General features: G+C 40.3%; 1 protein-coding gene across 9 annotated transcripts in view; it reads right to left on the bottom strand.

Moving 5' to 3' along the window:
- The window catches only part of DMD (dystrophin), a 2,273,580-nt gene that overhangs the window by 204,188 nt on the left and 2,045,918 nt on the right, over positions 1–23,474 (bottom strand). For all 9 annotated transcript variants that reach the window (XM_046672830.1, XM_046672828.1, XM_046672833.1 and 6 more), the window contains one exon: positions 13,583–13,661. In XM_046672830.1, coding sequence (XP_046528786.1) covers positions 13,583–13,661 — 79 coding nt within the window. The remainder of the gene's footprint in view (positions 1–13,582; positions 13,662–23,474) is intronic.

Genomic DNA, 23,474 nt, shown 5'->3' with positions numbered 1-23,474 from the left:
TCAGGATATTTATTCCAGAAAATAACTTACTGCCAGTGTGAGGAATCCCAGGGTAACCAGGCAAATGAGAGAGACTCTGGTTCCAGAGTTAAACTGACTGTTAACCACCAAAGCACAGGCCTCGGAAACAACTCCAGGAAATAATCCCTCTTCTAGCCGTTTTCTGACTCTTCAGAAGGTTTTACGCAGTTCTCAGAGTAGCAAAACTTGAAAGAAGACAAATCTTGCTTTTGACAGTCTGGTGCTAGTGTCAACTACGACAGTCAACCAGGTTTTCTCATTTTATATTAGTGTGGCTTAGGAAATCAAAACAAATAGCTAAGTATTTTTAGAAAGAACTAAAAGAAGTCATTTTCGTTTTAATTTCTATTTTTAGTTCTGATTTTTAAGTTAAATTTCTCATTACCAAACTTACTATCTTCTTTTTTTCTACTTAAATTAGCGTGGATGGTTCATGTTGCAGGAATGATCTGACCTGTCCTGTTTAAGACATAAACCTTGCTGTCCTTTATTTGGCCCGAAAATAGCAAGATTTCTAGTGACCTTTTGTGTTGGGCTCCAGGGATAACGGAAGATTTGATTCAGAACTCTCCATCTTCCCGGATACTTCTAGTAGATGCATCTGCTTCAGACCTCCTGAGCCAAGTCTTTTGAATCAATCTCCTCCCGTTGATGGCCTGGGCCAAATTCCCCAACACCAACTCTCACTTTTTACCTTCTGAGAATGAATCTCTCTGTCCTTAACTCACACCATAAATGAGCTCATTCCATTCCATTCCTCTTCTAATTTTTTTCCCAGGCGTTTCCTGCTCAGATTTTCTCTTTCCAAGTCAAATTGTCCCCATGTTGACTAATCTTTCAATTATTCTCTCTCTTGTCTGCCTATTTCTAGCTCATTAAAACATTAGCACTCTCTAAAACCTATATTTATATTCATTATACATACATAAGAAATCCCTTTTCTGGACAAAAGGGCTATAAGGAGGCTACATGTAAAATTGGAAAGGGAGATATTCATCATATCAGAATGGCTAAGTAGAAGGGAGAACCTGATTCTCATTTTGTGACTCTTGCTAAGTGAAATCAAGGGCCAAGCAATGAGAAGCATTTTTTGCTAGATGCCTATCAGATGAAATACTCTCTACCTTGGATTTGCCTTAGCCAAGGAGCAACGTGTATTAATACTAGTCTCTATAGAACATCTCATTTCCTTCACTGGAGAATTAATTCCTCCTTCCACTCAACTCCTACAAGACCCACTATTTACCACAACTATAGAAGGTCATAATTTTTTTTATAGGTCTATCTCTTCTGTTTAGAATTGATGGCCCAAGGCCAGAATTCTGTCTTTCTCATCTTCCTATTCTGAGTGCTTAGTGTTTTTTAATAAATATACGAATGAATGAATGAATGAATGCTACAGGCATAGTAAGATCACGTCACTTCTTAGCTCAGAACTCTCCCAAGTCTTCCCTCCTTAATAAGAACAAGCTCCAAAGACTTTTAACCATAGCTGATAAGACCCTACCTAGTCTCTCTCTTGGTTGCTCACTGACCTCCTATCCTTCACCATCTTGTGAATCTCGGCTTCAGTCATACTAGCCCCCTTGTCGTTCCTCAAACCCTCTAAGCACGCTCCCATCTCAGGGCCTTTACATTTAGTGTTTCCTCTGCTTGGAACCCTGTGCCCCCCAATATCTGCCTGGCTTGCTCCCTCAGTTCTCTATTCAAATGTCACCACCCTGACTGACCCATTAAAAGAGTCCCCTTCCCCGATCACCTCCAGCCCTTTTAGCCTGCTTTATTCTTCTTTATCAAACTCATCACAACCCAGACTGCCTTCTCCTATTAAAATGTGAGCTCCATGATAGAGGAAATTTCTTTTATTTACTGCTGTTTCCACTGTACCTAGAACAGAGTTTGACCTATATCGGTCATTGAATAGACATTTGTTGAGTGACAGAATGAATCATCTTAGCTGGCTGAAAATAAAGTGAAGCTCGTAACATTTTCAGAACATTAGACTAGGCACTAGACTAAGTTCTTTTCTATTGTATTAGAGAGGGAACAATCTTTAGAGTGCCCAGTTATTCATTCAATCAAGGCATATCCTGCATCTATGTGCAAGGTGTTAGAGGCATGAAATTAAAAAAAGAAGTCCAGGGCATATCCTTTACCCTTATGGTGCTCACACTCCAACCCATTTCCTTTTATGATCTATTTTATTGACTATCCTTCATTCTAACTCTTGCCTGTCATCGGTGTGTAGGCTGCTGAGCTTAAGGGGTAGGGCAAGAGGCTGACGTAATTTTATGCTGTCCTCAAAGTCCTTACCCATTAATGGAGATCATGAGGTCTGACACCTTAAATAGTGATCATCAGTACACACACTGGAAAAAAAATCATCAACCTTATTAGGAAGGCAAGAGTAAATAAAATTACCCAGTGACTAGAATGAGCCTATTACAATGCCTTTTTCTCAGATGCTTCTAAATATCTGTCAGTTATAACGTCCCATCACAGATTGGGTTCCCCGGGAAGCAGACGCTAAGACAAAGCTTAGAGAGCAGGATATTTAGTAAGGTGTGTTCTTGGGTCAACACCTCGTGGAAGGGAGAAGAAGGAAGCAGGAATGGCAATAGGGAGAAGACAAGCTGGGATGCAGGCCCAGTGACAGTCTCAGTCAACCCCTTGGGAGCTCTTGAGCTGGAATGTTAAGAGGTCCCCTGAGTTGGAACAAAATGGCCAGGTCTTTCAACTCCTGCATTAATCAAGAGCTGCCTGTGGAAGGGGTGTGATCTTGGGCAAGGCAGCTGACGCAATTCCTGAAGGGACAGACAGCTGAAGGTTGTCTGCTGACGAACTCCTCTTCATTGAAGGGTACCTGAGAGTGTAGAAAAGTGTCTCAAATGATTCCTCAGACACAGGTCATTCTACTCAGTGTCCCAATGTGACCGCACTGCTACCGCCACAAGTTGTGCAGGGGTTGGTATACAGGAATGGTTCTCAACCAGGGGAAATTTTGCCCTCCAGAACACATTTGACGTTGTCCGGAGACATTTTTGGTTGTCACAACTGAGGGACGGGGGTGCTATTGGCATGTGGTGGGTAGAGGCCAGGGATGTTGCTAAACACCCTACAACGCACTAGACAGTCCCCCCAACAAAGAATTGTCTGGCCCCAAATTTCAGTAGTGCCCAGGTCAAGAAAGCCTGATTTACAGTCTGGCCTGTGGCCTATGAGGCGGCCTTCATCTTAAATAGATAGTAAATAAATGAACCGATCAGATGCTCTTTTTTGGAGAGTTTGATTGTAATACATACAGAGAAATTTAGATGGTAGAGAGGCGGGGAAGTCAAAAAAAGTCAGAGAGCTAAAGAAGAAAACAGAAGTCCCAAGGCAGTAGAAACTATGAGGAAAGAGAAGGTGGAGAGAAGAGAGAAGCTGTGATACTGTGAAGGTTTGAAGTCATAAGCAGCAAAGGCATATACAGAGAGAAGCAGACATACGCTTCACAGTGACTGTTGTTCCACATCCTTCCTTATGTTTCCACGTATCCTTAAAATACCCCTCATCACCTAAGCGCATCCCCGCTCCCGACAGCCTCAAGGAGACACAGCACATTACAGGACACATCTGCAGGAGACTGAAATCAAGATGATTGCTACTGCTGCTATCTGAAAGTATATTTAAAAATCCAAGAGAATGGTTTTTAAACCAGGGACAGTTTATGTAAGTTTACAAAAGAACAAAATTCCTTTTGTCCTCACCTCAGATTTCTCACTAAAAAGTATCTTGTAATTCCAAACTGGTTGTGTTCTGAAAATGGAAAACATCCAAATGGAAAAATGAAAGTAATGATTTTTGCCCACAGGGATGTGATTCCACCATTTCTGTTGTGCAAAGCTTTGTATTTTGGGACAGATGACAAAATGCTACCCTAGGCCAAAAAGCACAAATGCCTTCATTTTCTGGGGAGTGTAAAAATATACCTTTCAGAGCCAGCATTCCACCAAAATAGTGCCCATGTGTCACAAAACTGATTCAGAACTGCGGTGCCGGTCTCCCTGCCCTTGGTCCTTATGAGGCCCAGAGGAATCCGTCACAATGTGGAAGAAGAAACAAGAAAGAAGCAGGCATGTTTTCACGTGTCTGTTGAGCAACATCACTAATTATTAGAGGAATGCAAATCAAAACTTCATTGAGATATCACCTGACACTGGTCAGAGTGACTGTAATTACCAAGACAAAGAACAACAAATGTTGGAGAAGACGTGGAGAAAAGGGAACGCTCATACACTGCTGGTGGGAACGCAAACTGGTGCGGTCACTATAGAGATCAGTACGGAGATTTCTCAAAAAATTAAAAACAGAAATACCATACGATCCAGCTATCCCACTACTGGGTATCTATCCAAAGGACTTGAAATCAATGATCCAAAGAGATTTGTGCACTCCTATGTTCACTGCAGCACAATTCACAATAGCCACGATGTGGAAACAACCCAAGTGCACTTCTACAGATGAATGGATAAAGAAGACGTGGTATATATTTACAATGGAATATTACTCAGACACCAAAAAGGACAAAATTGTCCCATTTGCAACAACAAGGATGGACCTGGAGGGTGTGATGTTAAGCAAAATAAGCCAGAGACAGAAAGACAAACACCGTATGATTTCACTCATACGTGGAAGATAACAAATACACGGATAAGGAGAACAGATTAGTGGTTACCAGAGGGGAAGAGAGTTGGGGGGTGGGCGAAAGGGACAAAGGGGCACATAAGTAGGGTGATGGATAAAAATTAGACTGTTGGGGGTGAGCACGATGAAGTGTATTCAGGAATTGATAAACAATAATGTACACCCGAAATTACATAATTTTAACCATTATAATCCCAATAAAATTAATTTAAAAAAAGAAAAGAAAAGAAAGAAGCAGGCATCTGCCTCATCTCTGCCATGCCACCAGACTAATTTCCATGCAGGTATGTGATGAAGGAGTGGTGCTTAGTGATCAAGCTAAATGTCACCATTTAGCTCTAAAGCCAGAGCACGCATGGCGTATCACAGTAGCTTCATAAAGTCCGGAAGAGGTTAACGCAAAAGCGTCCCACTCAGATCCCCTTTCCCCAGCTGGCACACCCATCCCCGGCTGCGGTGAGCGATGGCTGCTATGGGCCCATTGCCCCCATTTCCAGAGAACCTCCCTCAGTGAAACAGGAACTGCCTTGCTGTCCCCCACTCCCCAGAAATCCACAGCCAATGACTGACTGACGTGGGGGAGCAAAAGCCCAGCTCCCTTGCCTCAACAAGGGGCCAAAGTGGTGTGATTTGTGCTCCAGAGCTCCCTGTGGGATCAGGCTGAATTGAGTCTCACTTCCTTGCTTCGCTTGACTCCCTGACCAGGCCTTCCGGCCTTATCCCGCTTCCCTCATGCCCCTTCGCCTGAGAGATGCTCTCTTGATAACTTCCTTGTACAAGAATCCCCCATCTAGGCTCTATTTCCACAGACCTTTACCTCAGGCCAGGGCGACCAACCATCCTGGTATGCCTAGGACTGAGACTTCCTGCGACATGGGAATTTTAGTGCTAAAAACCCCAAGAACATCCAGGACAAACCAGGCCCAGGGGTCAGCCTACCTAAGGCAGACAGACACTTGGATGGTGAACTCCAGGGACTCAAGTCATCTCAATAATACAGAAAAATCCAGGGGTGTTCTGGCAAACCAGCTACCCAAAAAAGAAAACAAAAAAAAGCCTGATTTGCAGTCTTTGCCAATTTTTGTGGGGTAAATATTCCCACTGTGGCTGGTTTCAAGCTACCAAAGGTGGCTTTCCTGGACAGTGTATTTAACAGTTGGCCCTCTTGAGCCAGTGTAAGCCAGCTCCAGGATACAAATTCCCACAGCAGAAACTGAGAACTTTCCTAAGCTTTCTCGTGTGTTCCAATAAACGGATATGTAGCGCCAGTGATGCAAAATTTTGTTACTAAGGATACTCTAAAGCAAATCAAACTAAGGTCTTATTGGAGAATATAAATATCGAGCTCAAGGAGAAAGGGCCATAGAAATAGGTTTTGAGAAAAGACTGTAATTATTATCAATGTGACTGCTTTTGGTGGGCATCTGCAAGGCTATCTTTGAACTTACGGAGGTGTTAACAGCATGACGTTATCAGCATCACTGATAGGTTAGATGGCATTTGTCCCAAATTCATTAACACTCGGGACAGCATGTGACTGCTGAAGAAATTGGCCCAAATTCTTTTGCTCTGAGATTTTTACCTGATAGAGGGCCTGAGGCTGAAAATCATGTCACATTGTATCTGCAAGCTTCTTCCTGACTTTTATCATGATGGCTTCTTTAAGCCAATCTGAAGCTTTAAATTATTGGCCCACTCATATTTCAAATTCATCCACCCCCTGAGGACAATGGTAGCAAAGACTGGAGCACTCAAGTGAAATGTCAGCAATTATTAAATGTGCTTAAAGTTTTTTTTCCCCTGCCTTTTTTTATTAAGTGTGTGAGTGGGGTGGCGGTGGTGGGGGTGAAGTTTTTGCAACTCTCAAAATGAAAACAAACTTTTTAGCCCTATATAGGAAGGGGAAACTGTAAACGCTTGGTTGCTTTAACAAGAGAGAAAGTGCTAACCAGGGATTTGATTAAGGCAGTTAAGATTATAAAGCCTGCAAGAAATAACAGATCATTTTTTTTTTACAGTGTCTCATAATCTGAGAACAAGAAGATCATGCAATGAAATTCACAGCTTTTAAATTGAGAATAAACAGTAAAAAGGAAATTCATCTTATAGGGGTTCATAGCCATCAATAGAGTTTAATACTGCAAGAGGTCAACGGGTTAAAAGCCAGCGATAAAAAATTTTACCTTTATTGGTTTTTTCCATTACAAACGTAATACATGCTTATTGTAAAAAATCTGCAAAAGTCAAAAGAAACAAAAATACAGTAGCTGTTTGTGTTTTAATGTATTTTTTTAATTTTATTTCTTTGTGTGTTCCTTTCTGTTGTTTCGATTTTATTTTCTTATATAGTTGTGATCGTGCTGTAATTTTGAAGTCAGCTTTTTCCCTTAATATATTATACGGCACAGTAGACTTTTGTAAAAAGGACCATGTAAAGTTATGAATGCTATTAGTCCTTGCTGAGAGGCAACATAAAAGGTTACATTATTTATTGAGTGTCTACTATGTGATAGTCACTGTGCTAAATTTCATGCCCCTGTGTATTATCAATGTCAGGAGGAAATTCACCTCTTCTTTTTGGGGGGTATAAGACATACTTCATTCTGATAAATGACTTCCTTGAACATCTATCAAGGCCAGATACCTTGTTAGGTACTGGAGACTATAACTGTCAATGAGACTAACACCATCCTGTCCTTATAGAGATTAGGGTCTAATCATTGATTACTCATCTGTGCATCAGTTACACAAATAACTACTGAGCTCTCATAATATGCAAAGCACTGCACTTTCAGATTAGACCCATGAAAAACATCTTTGGAAAGTAGAGGAACTACTAACGCTGAGAATTAAATGCAAGAGAATGAATGATACTTCCATGTCTAGTCTGACTCTAACAGGCAGATGCTAACTCATGCTATCAAGTTGATAGTAGTAAGGATTGTAATACTCATGCTAATAGCAAACACTTGTATAGCACTTACTATGTGCTAAGTGCTGTTCTAAGGGCTTTACAAATATTAACTATTTGATCTTCACTATAACCCCATGAGATAATGTTACCATATTTCATTGAATTCAAAACGCCATCGGACATAAGGTGCTGTCTGATTTCAGAGCTGTTAAAACATGGAAGGAAAAGTACGTCTTAAATTTGATGAAGTATATTACTGTTATCCCCACTTTACAGATAACAGATCAAGAGATTAAGTAGCTGAGCCAGTATTTGAACCTAGTCAGTCTAGTTGCAGAGCCTGTACTCTTAACCAATACCCCAAACCATGGGTGAGACGACACTTGGTCCAGAGGTGTCGAGAGAAAAATTCAGACTCTGTAAGCCAACTTAGTAGGGCCCAGACCAAGAGGAATAGAAAAGAGAAAAATCGGTGGTAATATTAGCTGACTAGACAGTCACTGGCCTGGGTGCTTGTTCTTAATGAGTAAGGCAGTGTGAGGTGTGGCTTGGAAGTCCAGAAACTGAGTTCCAATTCCAGATCTATTATAAACATCTGTGTGACCTTGGTTATGTCATTTGATCTTTCTGCACCTATTTTGTCATCTGTAAAATAAGAGTAGAGCTGGAGTATTTCAGTGTCTCTCAAGGCTTTTTGACTGCAACCCACAGAAGGAAAACATTTTACATTGTGACATAGTACACACACACACACACACTCCTAACTGAAACCAAAGTGTAAAAACAATACTTAACCTTGCTTGTGCAACGTATTCTGATATTTTCTAATCTGTTCCACTCCGTTCTATTAAAAAATTGGTGGCAAGTCATTAAACTGATTTCAGGATTCACTAATGAGAAGTTTGAAAACAACTCATACAGATATTCTCGAAGTTTCTTTCCAGTTAGAAAATTCCACAGCATAAGGGGACTCCTGGTGTGGGGGTGGGGGCCGAGAACCTCAAGAAAGAGAGAGTTGACCCTTTCACCTTACAAATACTCATTTTCTTTTTGATTAGATCGTGTTTTTACTACCTTCGGCAGAAAGTTCTTGTCATTAAAACCATCTGGCAAATACTACTTTAGGGCAAAGATTCCCATTCTATGTTCCACGGCATATTTAGCGAGAACTAAATTGATGTACCTGAAAAAGGCTTCCACAGTCACGTAAGCATGGAGAAGAGCTCCTGATTGTACCCTCCTCTTAGAGTCTCAATGCATTTTAAAGGCTCCGAGAATTCCGACAGGCAAGAAACTTGCTTATCTTTATAACCTAGTGTTTTTCCAGTCTTACTGACCCCTGAACTATTTTTCAAGAAAGAGTTATTAACATCGTACAGAACATTAATGGTCCAAGGAACTCGGCTGGGAAAACGCTCCTTCAGGGAATTCTAGAACTTGTAAAATATTAAGACAACTATAAGTTCTTTTTACTGTCATACAAAGCTTTCTACCTCTACCCAAATACACAGTTATCCTTCTTGGTGAGAAAAGTAAAATTTAGGACAGAAGCCCAGAGAATTGAGAAACCCACCAGAAAAAAAGATCTTAAATTCTTTTTCTTTAAAAGGTCTTAAATTCTTGAAAATAACACAAGATCGACAGTGTTCAGACTACTAGCCCATGAATCCTACAGTACTTTCTTGATCGTGACAGATGAAGAAACTGACATTCTACCTACCAACTTTTTATATAATGCATAATATGTATAAATACTAACAGTGTGATTTTAAATAATTATATACATGTAATTTTGAAAAATCACACTACTAGAATTTCTCCTTTTTCTTGGTTTAAGTTGCAGAAGTCAATTAGAAGCAGTAGAATATTAAAGCTAGAATTAAAGGCAAGCTAGTGTCTATCCATGGATGAGGGTCATATTTTACAATATTTTTCTCTTCTCATTTTCTCTCAGATCTGAGATAAAAGAAACAACTTCTTTAACGAGTAGAGATTGGGCCACCAAGAAGAAACAGTGAATACTTTTCTTTACTAAAAGGCTGCCTCTCTCTACTGATAAAAAACAAAGACAGCTGGTAATGTAATTTTCAAAAGGGTGTGGCGGGGGGAGAAGCGGGGGAGGAGGGGGAGAGGGAGAGAAAATAAGACGAAGAGAGAGACAGAGACTGGGCATGTTTGGGGGGGGGGCGTCAGTAGCTCATCCTTATTTTGCTTTTCTTTGTAATTTCTTTTTTTTTTTTTAAAGATTTTTAAAATTTTTTTTCCTTTTTCTCCCCAAAGCCCCCCAGTACATAGTTGTATATTCTTCGTTGTGGGTCCTTCTAGTTGTGGTATGTGGGACGCTGCCTCAGCGTGGTCTGATGAGCAGTGCCATGTCCGTGCCCAGGATTCGAACCAACGAAACACTGGGCCGCCTGCAGCACAGCGCACGAACTTAACCACTCTGCCTCGGGGCCAGCACTCTTTGTAATTTCTAAGGCTCAGAAATCAACCTATTGTTGTTCCTGGAAACCGGGAAGCAGATCACTGACATCTATCAATTCAAACTCATTTAATATGACCTTAGTGCTATTTTCCAAACATTTTTATCTGTTTGAGGGGAGAAGCTGCTTTTCCTTTACAGAACATAAGTGACTTCAGAGATGCCCTGCCTCAAATACGGTTTTGATGGCAACCCCAGTTTCTGGTGTAACTTTCTAGAGGTCAGTTTGCCATGCATATCAAAAGCCTTACAAACGTAAACATCCTTTAACACAGCATTTTCATTTTTAGGCATTTATCTTGTAGAAAGAATCTGAAATGTTTATAAAGGTGTACAGAGGATATTAGTGATAATGTTGGACATAATAGCAAAAAATTTGAGATAACTTTAATATTGAGTGATTCAGAATTGTCTTGGTGAATTGACTTGGTACGGCCACAGAAGGGAAAACTACCTAGCCATTTAAAAAAAATTACTCTGGGGCTGGCCCCGTGGCCAAGTGATTAAGTTCACGCGCTCCACTGCAGGCGGCCCAGTGTTTCGTCGGTTCGAGTCCTGGGCGCAGACAGGGCACCGCTCATCGAGCCATGCTGAGGCGGCGTCCCACATGCCACAACTAGAAGGACCCACAACGAAGAATATACTATGCATATTATGTACCGGGGGGCTTTGGGGAGAAAAATAAAATCTTTAAAAAAAATTACTCTGTAGAAGAATAGTTAAACACATGAAAACATCTTTATTACAGTTCTAAGGGAAAAAAGCAGATCATAAAACCATAAACATGTTTTTATCCCAGTTTGGTTTAAAAGAATAAAAGAATCTGAATTCACACACACACACACACACACACACACAGCCCCACCCCTGAGAGAAGGACAGAAGGTGTATAAACCACATTTTCATAGTCATTATCTCTGCGTAGTGGGATAATAGATAACTTTTCTTTTCCTATTTGTACTCTCTGCCTTCCAAAATTTCCTTGAGGGGTATACATTACCTCTGTAATTTAGAAAAGGACAACACAGAGAAACAATCGTTATTTAGTATTTAGTCTCACTGTCCGATTTCTCAAATATCCCTTAAACCAAATTGCTTTTCTTTTTGATATCCACAAACAAAGCTCCTAAGCGTATATTGATATTCCAAATGAGTATCTAAGAAATTGGCGACTTCTGGGGCTGGCTCCGTCTAGTCAGGTAAATCAGTGTCTTTCTGAGTATCTGTGTCTACGGGCCTGACCTTTCTGGAAGTGGGCACCGGTGCGATACGGTTTGAAAGGTGTGAGGACAATCCACCCGGCCCCTCAAAGTTCTTCCCGCACGGCTCAGAGATGATGGCTGATGTTCTACCGCCAGAGAGCCATTCCTCAGGCTTACGGCTTTTCACCCTCTTAAAATGCAAATAACCCAGGAGAAGTACACATTAAACTTTACCTGTCGTCCGGGTTAAATGAGTATAACACATCATTTTCTGAGAACGGGTTTTAATGAGGAAGACATGCGAATTCGGGCGGGGCACGCAGACAGAATAAAGGATGGATGAATATATATGGCGCCTGAGGAGTAATTAATATTCATAATAGTAATATTTTTATTTACGGTTTATCAGTCACTTACAAGTATGTTATCACATTTAATCTCAATCAAATCGAATAGAATGGCTGCCACTAAGGCCACTTAAGCAGACCAGAGATTTGGAAAAATACAGACGACAAAATCTACAGCCTTTATAATTGTTCTAGAACCATTCCTACAAGCCCCAATCCCACTCAACCACATCCACTGCTTTCACTTGCCCCTCTTATCTTGGCACCTCCTAAGCGTGCGTGATACTGTCCAAACAACAACCATATTTAGATAGTAAAGTTGGACCCAATCAAGAAAATAAGACAAGTTCTTACTTAATACATTATCAACATAGAACTCAAAGACAGGACCACCACCTTCTGAGAATTTTTGTTCTAAAAGACCACGGTCAAATGGAGACACACATGAAAGCATCTAATCAAATTCTTTAAAATGTTTGTGAGCACGGATCATTTTATTAACCTATGGAAAATGGAAAACAAAGAAAAAGACTAGGAAGTGGCACTAATAGAAGGGAGAAGAATGAAGGGAGGTCGTATAGAATTACTTCTTCTTCATAAAATATACAAATGAAGTAAAAGACAGTCCAGTGTGGTGGTTAAAAACCCAAACTCTGGAACCTACTTCTTGGGTTTGAATACTGGCTCTGTCATCCACTCATTGTGTGACTGTGTGCCTCAATTTCCTCATCTTTAAAATGGGTATAATAACGGTATCTACCTTATAGGTTGCTATAAGGATTAAATTAGTTCATGTTCGTAACATCGCCAGACACAAAGTAATTGTCTTAAAATGATGGTTAAACTTTCAATACATACTCATGTCTGACCAGAAGGAAATACACCAAAATGTTAACTCCATGTGATAGACGTGTGGCTTTTTAAATGGCAAAAAACCTCAACCTATATACTTTTGTAATCAATGAAAGAGTGGTATAAATTAACAATATTAATCAGAGGAAAACAGGAGCTTGACAATTTAAGATGCATTGTTATATTAACAGGATGTTCCAACATTGAACTTTCAGTTAACTGAGGCTGTTCCTCCTAGCATTAATGATTAAAATATATTTAATTAAAAATATATGATATTTATTAATATTTATATAAGTAAGATAATTATAAAATATAATTAATAAAATTGTAAAATGGCATAAAAAGAATGAATAGAGGTCAAGGATAAAAGAGGGAAAGAATACCTAAGAAAGGAAATACAGGGGCTGGCGCCGTGGCCGAGTGGTTAAGTTCTGGTGCTCCGCTGCAGGCGGCCCAGTGTTTTGTCAGTTCGAATCCTGGGTGGGGACATGGCACTGCTCATCGAGCCACGCTGAGGCAGCGTCCCACATGCCATAACTAGAAGGACCCACAACTAAGAATATACAACTATGTACCGGGGGGCTTTGGGGAGAAAAAGGAAAAAATAAAATCTTTAAAACAATAATAATAATCAAAATTAAAAAAAAAAAAGAAAGGAAATACAACGGGATGAGGCTCCAACTTGAAGGCAGGGTGTATTTAACGAATTATACAGAGATAAGGAATTATAGAGTCACAGTAATACACACTGAATTATCATATCATAATTATATGATATCATAATTATCAGCTTTATGAGATGAACTGCTATAAGCAGAACTAAAGACTCAAAAATATTACTAAAGCCAGCCCTCGAGAATGCCTTGCAGGAAACAATTATGCATTAGCCGAAGACTGGACAAAATGGTCTACTTGGTCCTCCCCTTCCTAACCTGCCGAATTCACCCACCAAGTCATACTTCAGGATGATTTATGCCTCCAGTGCATTGGCAGAGATGATTGTAGCCCAACTCTTAATTCTTAGCTACCAGGATGCAATGAAGAGGTTCAGCCACGCAAGCTGACAATGACTTACTGGAAAGGAAGTGCTGGGACGCTGGGCCAAAGTCCCTGTGGGCTTCATGCAGCTGCCTGATGCGGTCCTCAACGGCCACCTGGGAGGAAGAGGAGAGAAGTGATGTTCTCTCATCATATATAATGAGGAGCAATTAAAACAATGCATCCTTTTCGGTAAGATCTTCTGGGCCTCTAAGGCTGGAACACGAACGCAACAATTTATAACCCTGGTTTTAATATCCGCTTACCGTATATGGCCTCTGAGACTCATTGTTATCAAAGCAAGGCCAAACAAAAAAGATTTGCTCTCTTGACAATGTTAAAATGAGAGTTTTTTTACTCTACTCATTGGTAGCCACAAACCAACTACGCTCCAATTAGTGCCATCAAAAACGCAAACTCGAAGCCTTTCATGAAAAGGTCAGGGAGGCTGCCATTTGCTATTATACTCGATGACTAAAGGATCTCCGAACTGGCAAATGTTCTGTCTTAGCTAGTCTATTGTTTCTGACTAATGTTTTTTAGAATAATATTCGTCGATAATTAATGGATCACTGAGTGATAATCATTGATAATGAATAAGTAATCAACAGTTGATTAATACTGAAGTACCGAAGAAGTGGAGCCAGGCTTAAATTTCGGGTAATTACAGGGTAGACAGTGAGTGGAAAGAACTTTTCAGATTTCAGTTTTTAGTAGACGTAGAAGTATATCTATAGGTGGCATGGAGTAAAAATTACCATTCTTTTTTTCCTATTAGGTTTTTCTATAATATATTGACACAGGATCCTGATAGCTTAGTGAATTCCATCCCCGGTGGGGAAAAAAGAGCAGAATTTTACGGGTAAAATGGTAAACTCTGTCATCTAGCATTTTGCCAACCAGATATTAGTGGTATCATAGCTCCATAACTCTGGATCTTAATTCGGTTCTGAATAGCTCATGCTAAACCATGGGTTGGTTGGCGCTTGCCCAGAGCCATTGGAGCTCAAGAAGGTTCACTTCTGTGGTGTGGATCATTCCCGAGAGGTAAAACAGATCTTAAACTCATCTGAAAAGTTGGCTGCGACCAACTCTGACGTTCCCATCTTAATCTAGCACAGATTCAGAACAATCTTCTTTTTACACTTTTTCCCTAGCCTTGCCCATCTTTGCTTGGACCAAATATTTGGAAAACCAAGTAGACTTCCAAAAACTGCAGCATTTGCTTCATTGTTATGCACACAAAATCATGAGGAACATTCCAAACTGACCTTCCCAACCTTATGATCCTGCACTCGCAGCCAAACTCTACCTGCCTGTCCTGTGATATTCCATCCAATATAACACTTGAGTGACTTGTTCATGCTGCTCTTCTCTCTGGAACGCTCTCATCTCCCTTCTTTCCCAGGTCAAGGCTGTTATATGTTTATATGCTTATTTTCTGATCCCCTGGGTTAGAAGCGATTGCTTCCTCAGCATTCTCACAGCACATGGTTGATACTTGGGGCGCTTCTATCATATCATCTGTTTTAGTTATACAGACGTGAGTATCTCCTGCAAGGGACTGTAAACTCTTTGATGGCAGGGACCATTCCTTGCTTCTCTCTCCTCTCCCACCTTCTCTGGCAGGATGCACTGAACCCTACACATAGTAAGTGGTAGCAAATACTTGTTTAATGACTAGTTGACCAAACCAAGGAATAAATATGTGTGTGTGTGAGTGAGTGAGAATGAGAGAGAGAGAGAGAGAGATGATGGATATAGGAGAACAAACAAGAATGCCCACTGACACTGACTGTGCATCGCTGGATGAATTATTCTAATCTTAACTTTCCTTGTCACTAAAATGGGACAACGATATATCCTACCTCGTAGAGTTCTTGTGTGGAATTAAGTAAGATGATACATGTGAAGTGTTTAGCCTAGTTTCTGTCACACAATAATTGCTCAATAAATGTTAGCAGCTACTGTTATAGTTGCTATTACAGTTAATAAATGGAGAGGAATAGGTTATAATGTGCAAGGCACCACATAAAATGCAAAAATGGCTAATATTTATTAAGCACTCTGTGCATGACAATATGAACTAACCTACTGAATCTTCACGATAACTCTGTGGTAAGAAGTAATATTATCTCCCCAATTCATTGATGTAGAAACTGAAGGATGAGAGCTTAAAAAAAAAAAAACCAACTCAAAAGTTGCCTAAACTTAAGTAGTAAACTGGCAGAGCCAGGATTCAAACTCATTGAGTCTGGATCTTACTCTTAACTGCTATCCAAGAGATTAAGGTTGAAAAACAAAGTATTCTATAAATATTTAATAAGCAGTTGGCCTTTTAATTTCTTTATTTGTGAATCAATTAATTTATTGAAAGCAGACCAAACCTAGTGTACATATCTATGTGACTTCAGTCATCAGTATATTTTATGATCCAATACAAGGTTAATTCCTGGTCTTGAAGAATGTGATGCCATAAGATTACAGAGAAAGGTTGTAGAAGACACATGCAAATGAATGTCTGGAATACATAATTATTTCCAAATGCAGAATGGGTCATTTTGTGAACAAATTAATCAAGGGATGAATGTGAAGGTTTGGGGGTGGGGAGGAGGGGACAAGGAGACCATATGGGAGAGGGGACCGACCAGAAGTCTTTTCAGGTACTGAGAAAGAAATGCAAACATAAGACACAAACAGTGACGGAGCGTGACTGTGCCACAGGCCATGTCCTCTGGCAATGTCAGTAGCTTCATAGGGACCACGTGGATGCAACATCTGAGTCCATTATAGGCCCCTGATATCTGAAGGTTGCTTCCTTCTTATACAAGGAGGACTCCAGTGGTAGTTTCCAGCGTACATCAATATTGGCAAGAGTTTAAAATGAGATAAAAGTTCAATTCCCATCATTATAACTCAGATTTAAGAAAATGCCTGAGAGTGAGACAGAAATTAAAAACACATCATGCAATGAAATGAAAAATTCAGGAAATAGTCTTAAAATAACTACAGAATTAAGCATAAAATATTTCTTTTCACAAATTATCTTTGGAGAAGAGTATCGCATGGATTGAATGCACAATTGAATAAACAAAGAAATAGTTTTAAGAAAGAGAAAAACTTGGGGCTGGCCCCGTGGCCGAGTGGTTAAGTTCGCGCGCTGCGCTGCAGGCGGCCCAGTGTTTCGTCGGTTCGAATCCTGGGCGCGGACATGGCACTGCTCGTCAGACCACGCTGAGGCAGCGTCCCACATGCCACAACTAGAGGAACCCACAACGAAGAATACACAACTATGTACCTGGGGGCTTTGGGGAGAAAAAGGAAAAAATAAAATCTTTAAAAAAAAAAAAAAAGAAAGAGAAAAACTTGAAGGCACACAGGATCTTCACAAACTGTAGCCACTTAAGAACAAGGCAGTTCATTCTGCGAGCAATTAGGCAAGGAAAGGAAATTTGATCAACTTGAAACAATAGCCTCTGTGTATTAGACCTTCCTAAATGGCTGTGTTTTTAACCAATATAAAGTACTATACACCAACTAGGAAGCAAAAGCCAGAAATGGTACCAGTACCTTGCCTTCTGGCACAATTAAGTTCTTTCCTTGGTTAATCACTTGTTCACTTTATATGTTAATACTGAAAATGACATGCAAGAAATAAATGCTCTAGTCTCTGATCTTCGGAGGTGGGAGGTGAGGAGTAGAGACAAGTTGAGGAAAGGCCTGAGGCAGCACAACATTGGTGTTGAAGATGGCAGCGAGATAGTCAGCCAGGGATGTTGGAAGCAGATGGTGCAAAACAAGGCATTCCAGACTCTGAGGCTCAAGATTTACGAGAAGGCCAAGGGATCCACTAAAGACTTGTGCGAGATGACTCAAGCTTTGAGAGGAGAGCTGAAGTTTAGGGAGATGAGTCTGTCAATGTGGCGTTAAACAGATTCAAAAGGGACCTGGAGGCTGAGACCAGAGAGAGGCTGTCGCCATTGACTAGGCTTGAGTGATATGCGTTGGAATGAAGACTGTGTTGCCTGGAATGGGAAAGAAAGCACAGATGAGGAGGTCTTTTGAAAGAAGGAAGAATTAATTTTGGTTTTGGAGCTTAATTTTTGAAGAAGCAGATAGAATTTCTGGATTTCCAGTGTGGAAGACTGGGAAAACGAGGATATTGCTGATGGAAATATGGAAATTAGAATGGGGAGGAATAGCATACGGATATATGAATCCCTTTGGAACCTGATGAATTTGACCTAACAGTGAAATCTTTAACTGGAGAGGTCATGTACAGCCAGTCAGAGATGAGCAATTTGTCTCAGTCATTAAAGGAAGAAAAGGGAAGTGAGAATAAATGGGGTAGGATTGAGCACTAGAAGGGGAGCAAAGTAGGAGGAGCCAAAGGAGTTTAAATGGAATTATTTAAAGAGACAGGAAGAACACAATTTCCTCTGAATTAATAGGTGATACCTCTGTTTCCTTTTATAAAAAGTAATACAAGTATAACATCTTTTTGGAAGTATACATCCTGTTTCTACTATTAGATCATAGATCAGGAAAGCTTAGAACTGGAAGAAACCTTATCTATTGATACACGAGGGTCTATTCTTTAAAACTATCCCAGATGGGCAGAAAACTGCCATCTGCTCCATGAGCACTTATAATCTAGTCTGCAGCAATTCTTCAGTAAAAGCATGACAGAGGAGAAAAAAGGTCTCTTTTTTTCATATGTGCCGCGAGGACAGGGGGACATCTTTCTTTCCCTGCTCTATCCCCGGTGACTAGCACGGACCTGGCATATAGCAGGTGCTCAACTTAACATGAGCTGAGTGAATCAATGTATGGTTGATTCAAGGATCTTCACCATAACAACTATATTGTGAATGAAGAATTTCTCTTTCCAGATTCCCAACACAAGTTTTTTTTTTTTTTTTTTGAGGAAGATTAGCCCTGAGCTAACATCTGCTGCCAATCCTCCTCTTTTTCCTGAGGAAGACTAGCCCTGAGCTAACATCTGGGCCCAGCTTCCTCTGCTTTATATGTGGGACGCCTACCACAGCATGGCTTGCCAAGTGGTGCCACGTCCACACCCGGGATCCAAACCGGTGAACCCTGGGCCAGCAAAGCAGAACGTGCGCACTTAACCGCTGCGCCACCGGGCCGGCCCCGCAACACAAGTTTTTGAAAAGACCCTCCTCCCTCCCTCCTTTCCTTTCTTCCTTCCTTTTTGATGATCAAAGTTAAAAACAGGAAAGAAGAAAACCATTTAGATTCATGGTGCCCACAATACTGGATTAAAAAAAAAATTTTAAAGCGATAATTTGTACGAGGAATCAAGAGCCCAAATCTCCTCTATAATTGCTTTACATTTTAAACAATAACATTTGAGAGCTATGAGGACTATATATTATTTCTCTTCGCTTTCTTATTTCAGATGAGTTCTGCAGGCAGTGTACCGTTCGCAGAGACTTCCTTTCTTTCACACCATTAAGAAATGTCTTCACTTTCATTCAAAAGATATTTACTAGAACGCAAGTTCCTTGTCCGCGAAGATAGGAACCTTGTCTGTCTCATCCATAGTTTAGCACAGTGCCTAATACATAAGAGACGCTCAATGAATATTTGATAAATGGATGAATGAAAAGACTTTTTGAGTTCTTGCTATCTGTTAGGCACTACGCTAAGTATGATTATGGTAGAACAGAAAGTGCAATTTTGGGGATACTGAATGAGCACTAAATCATAAATTGTTCAACTAAATTAATGATAACACACCATTCCTAGCTGAGACTGTTTCCCAAAGCTCAGTCCATTCCTCCATATATTTTGAAGGATATCTCTAATTTTTTCTTCAAGATTGCTTCAAATAAGCCAAAAAGAGAAGAAAGAAAAAGGACAGATAGCAACATGTGGCTCTTACAAATGATTTCAAGTAAATTTATCTACATGCAAATGTTTGTTACTTAACTTTGTTTTATTTTTATGTTTTAATTGAGGTATAATTGACATATAACATTGTAACAGTTTCAGGTGTACAACATAGTGATTTGATATTTGTATATATTGTGAAATGAACTTAACTTTGTTTTATTTTTTATTTTTGCTGAGAAAGATTTGCCCTGAGCTAAAATCTGTGCCAATCTTCCTCTATTTTGTATGTGGGTCACTGCCACAGCATGGCTGATGAGCAGTGTAGGTTTGTACCCAGGATCCGAATCCATAAACCTGGGGTGCCATTGCGGAGCTGCCGAACTTAACCACTATGCCATGGGACCGGCTCCTTAACTTTGTTTGAAATTCTCCAGGGCTTCCATATTTTTTTTTTTGACCTGTTAATTACTTTTAAGTTTTTATCTTCACTGGAGGTTTAGGAGAGCCAAGGAGTCCCTCTTGATGTGGAAATACATCGCTAGACAACGTGATTTCTTCCTAGTGTCCAAGTGTTCTTACTGGCTCTACATACGTAAATTGTGTTTACTCCAGTCTGGGGAAAAGATGTAACTGGGCACGTACATTTCAATTTTCTGGCTCTCAGTTTGTCTAGACCCTTGATAAATATCCAGGGGCATGTAAGAACCAGACTTCACACCTACACTAATGAGCCCATCAAATAAACACCTCTCTTTATGCTGTGATGCTAGTGAATAAACAACACACATGTACCCAAATGACTCTCTACAGCCTATTCAGGAGTTTTTGTCCTGAAATGTTGCCGTTTGTACAGTTTTCTGGATGCATAGTCTGTATTGGGGGAGGCCTTCCTAATTCATTCTCACTTCCAAATCCTTACTTGTAACACTCATAAATACATGCCCAAACACTATCCTGGAAAGTCTCCTGAGATTTATTACAGTTTCAGTTCAAATCCTTTTAACTAACTGTAATCTTTTTCAGTTAAAATCCATTATTCTTCTAATTCTGACTTCTTTAGAGTTGTGACTAAAAAACATGGTCTGAGATAAGGGTTGGAATGAGGGCTTGTGATAGGCACAGCTCTACGGCAAAAAAACTGGAGCTTGCTGAATGCAACGATTGGCTGAATTCTTTTTTCCTTGAATTTATTGATGTGTTTTCCTGACATTGAGACACTTATGAGTTAAACAGAGTTTCTTGCCTTTGACTTCGGGATAGATCACAGGAAAGCAGCCATTGCTAACACAGTGCTCGCTTTGAGTAGGAGTATGATTCTTAGTTGAGTTTTCATGATTCATGGCATGGATGCTAATGTGTGCCATCTGAAACCATCATTAATCCACCTCTTTCTATGTTCCTCTCTCATAGCTTTTTTTCCCTTTCCTTTTATATTTCTGTGCTGACTCCCCTCTTTCTTAATCTCTGGTTCCTTTTCTTATCCCCTCTTTTCCCTTTCCTCTCTCCTCCACCTCCCACCAGCCCTCCCCAAATATGTTCTGCACAGCCTACCAGAAGAGCGCACACTCTGCTGAGGCAAACAGATGGAGCCTAAAATGAAGTAGCTGTGCGGCCCTGCCAGACAGGTGAGGCATGATGTGACCAGGAGCCCTAGCCCAGAGCCAGCTCTGTGCTTCTCCAGGAACATTATTCCTCTGACGCTGACGGACTCTTCCATCAACCGGAAAGCAAGGAGGACAAACAGCAAGTCCTTTGTCCATCATTAAGCCTTCAGCTTCCACCTCACGATTTCTAAAATGCACCTTGGAAGTTTGTTTATTGGTTTTCATGCTCATGCAACGGCCTCATTCTGTGAAAATGGAGTCAGGTTATATCAACATTAAGTTGACTTCATAGACCCAAGTACCTTAAGGGTATCATTAATTTTAATTTAGAAAAGCAGCAATCAACCTCCTATCCTGTTTCATTTGTCAAAATCTTTCCTTTTTGTTACATCCACAGACTGCTAGGAAAAAACGTGATGCAAACAGAAGAGATCCCAGCAAGCATTTCTTCTGCTTTTCTTTTTGTCTCAAAGAGATAAGAGAAAAGTTGAATTACTCTGTTTGGATGATGTCACTTGATGCAGATTTTATCTTAAAAAAATAGGTTCCCTTTTAAAAGCTTTCCTAATGTGTCTCAGGATTTGCAGCAGGAACTGAAGTCAAGTGGCTCCCACCTTGCAACATCATTATATTAAACCACGCACAGTACAGCTTCGGCTATTTACTCTCCAGCTTTATTTATTCCGCATTTGGAAGATATCACTCTCACAAAAATTTTCCGAGGCCATTGGAGCATTCCTTTCTAGGGGCACTTCGGGCCATAAGTAGCATAATGCTCACATGGTAATTACATAATTATGCCTCCTGGTATTAGAACACAGGAGTGTTCCCAAGGACCAGAAGTGGCAATTTGAAATAATTACCAAGGGGATAAAATAGAACTGGTATCATCTGAAAATAAAAAAAAAGACAACATATATAGCAGTTGGCAAGTTCATACTAAAAGATGACTGAAGTAGGTTGAAATCTTGAAGGTAAATGAAAAACAGTAAAGCACCAGAAATCAAACATTCTTTGTCTCAATGGTGAAAACTTTATATTTTGGGTAATAATATACTTGTAGCTTTTCAGCTTGTTCTACTAATCACCTTTGTAATGACGGTGGGGAGGGAGAAATTGCTGAAGTATGCACGCCACCATCTTTAACGAAGGAAGTCAGCGCTCCTTAAATCCCACACTATCCTTGCAGCGTTTGCAAAGCTTCCTGACCTTGACTCCCTTCACAGTCAATCTGAACACATATCAAAGAACCTTGTCTGCCACGAGCCCCTGTTTCAGTTCCCAGCTCTCCTCCCAGCCACTGAAAAGCGCCTTTCTTTTCTCTCACTGACGCAGAGCTGCCAAACCAGGATCAGGCCATTCTTTCCAAATCAATACACCGGAAGATCTCATCCACTGTACTTCCAAATCCTACAACAGTCAGCCCTTCTCTCTTCTTTGCATATCAGAAAATAAGGTGTAAGTACAATCAATAAGTACACTTCATGTGTCTTAATAAAGGAAAGAGGAGGGAGCCATACACTTCTATTGTTTCTCGGTGGAGATCTGTCAGAACTGGAGCTAAAACTCCGACTTGAATTCCCTCCCTCTCAGTCTATAGATCTCTCTCCTTCGGCCTTCTTTACACTCTTCAGACCAAGCCCTCCCCTCCTCCCCCTGCCTCCCTCCTTCTTCACTCCACCTCACCCCAACCCTGAGGAGGTTTGTAAGCTCCCTGAATAGTCATAAGACCTCCCTGAACTACTTTAGATATTTCACTTCAAGTCTAAACTAAAGTTATTTTTTTTAACGTGGCTTTACATAGTGCAGAAAACTATAGGGAAAAAAAATTCCAACATACAATGTGATGTTTCATAGGAGAAACAAAAGATTGAATTTCTAGGTCATCACGGAAGTGGGTATACTTCCTTGAGCAATAATCTGAGGTACTTTATGAGATTCTTCCTTCCACTAAAGCAAGAAATCCTAAAATCCATCAGGATACGTGCACTGTACCTTGACTTTCTTTTTAATCCTCAACTGAAACCAAGACAGTAAAGTGTAATAAAAATGCATATAGCCCCAGGCTTTGTGCCTTAGCAAAGAGAGAAAAAATAAGCTTCTTGACTTAATATGTCTACTGTGAATAATCAGCCCCTGCATTTTGGGATCTTGCTTTATAATCTTAACATATAGCAGTGAACTCCATGTTCGTGGTGTGACAAGAATAAAGGAGTTTTTCTCTTTCTTTAAGAAAGAGATTTTCCCCTTATTTTCCAAGCCAAATACATGTGTCAACTTAAAAGAAATGAAATTGGGGTGGGGGAGAAGTCTCTTGATTTTTGGTAATATATTTTCGGCATTTTACCTGAAGTCGTCAATGAAGTGTGCGCAAGGTAAGACGGGGGTCCTAGGCTGCGCCATGATGTGGTTAACATTTGGTTTGGAGGCCTTGTTAGTTCCATTCCTAGATGTTTAGCCTGTCCT

This window comes from Equus quagga, chromosome 10 (genome assembly GCF_021613505.1).
Source record: "Equus quagga isolate Etosha38 chromosome 10, UCLA_HA_Equagga_1.0, whole genome shotgun sequence".
Classification (NCBI taxonomy): domain Eukaryota; kingdom Metazoa; phylum Chordata; class Mammalia; order Perissodactyla; family Equidae; genus Equus; species Equus quagga.
Note: the sequence above shows the minus strand (reverse complement) of the source record. Positions and strands in the feature narration are given on the sequence as shown.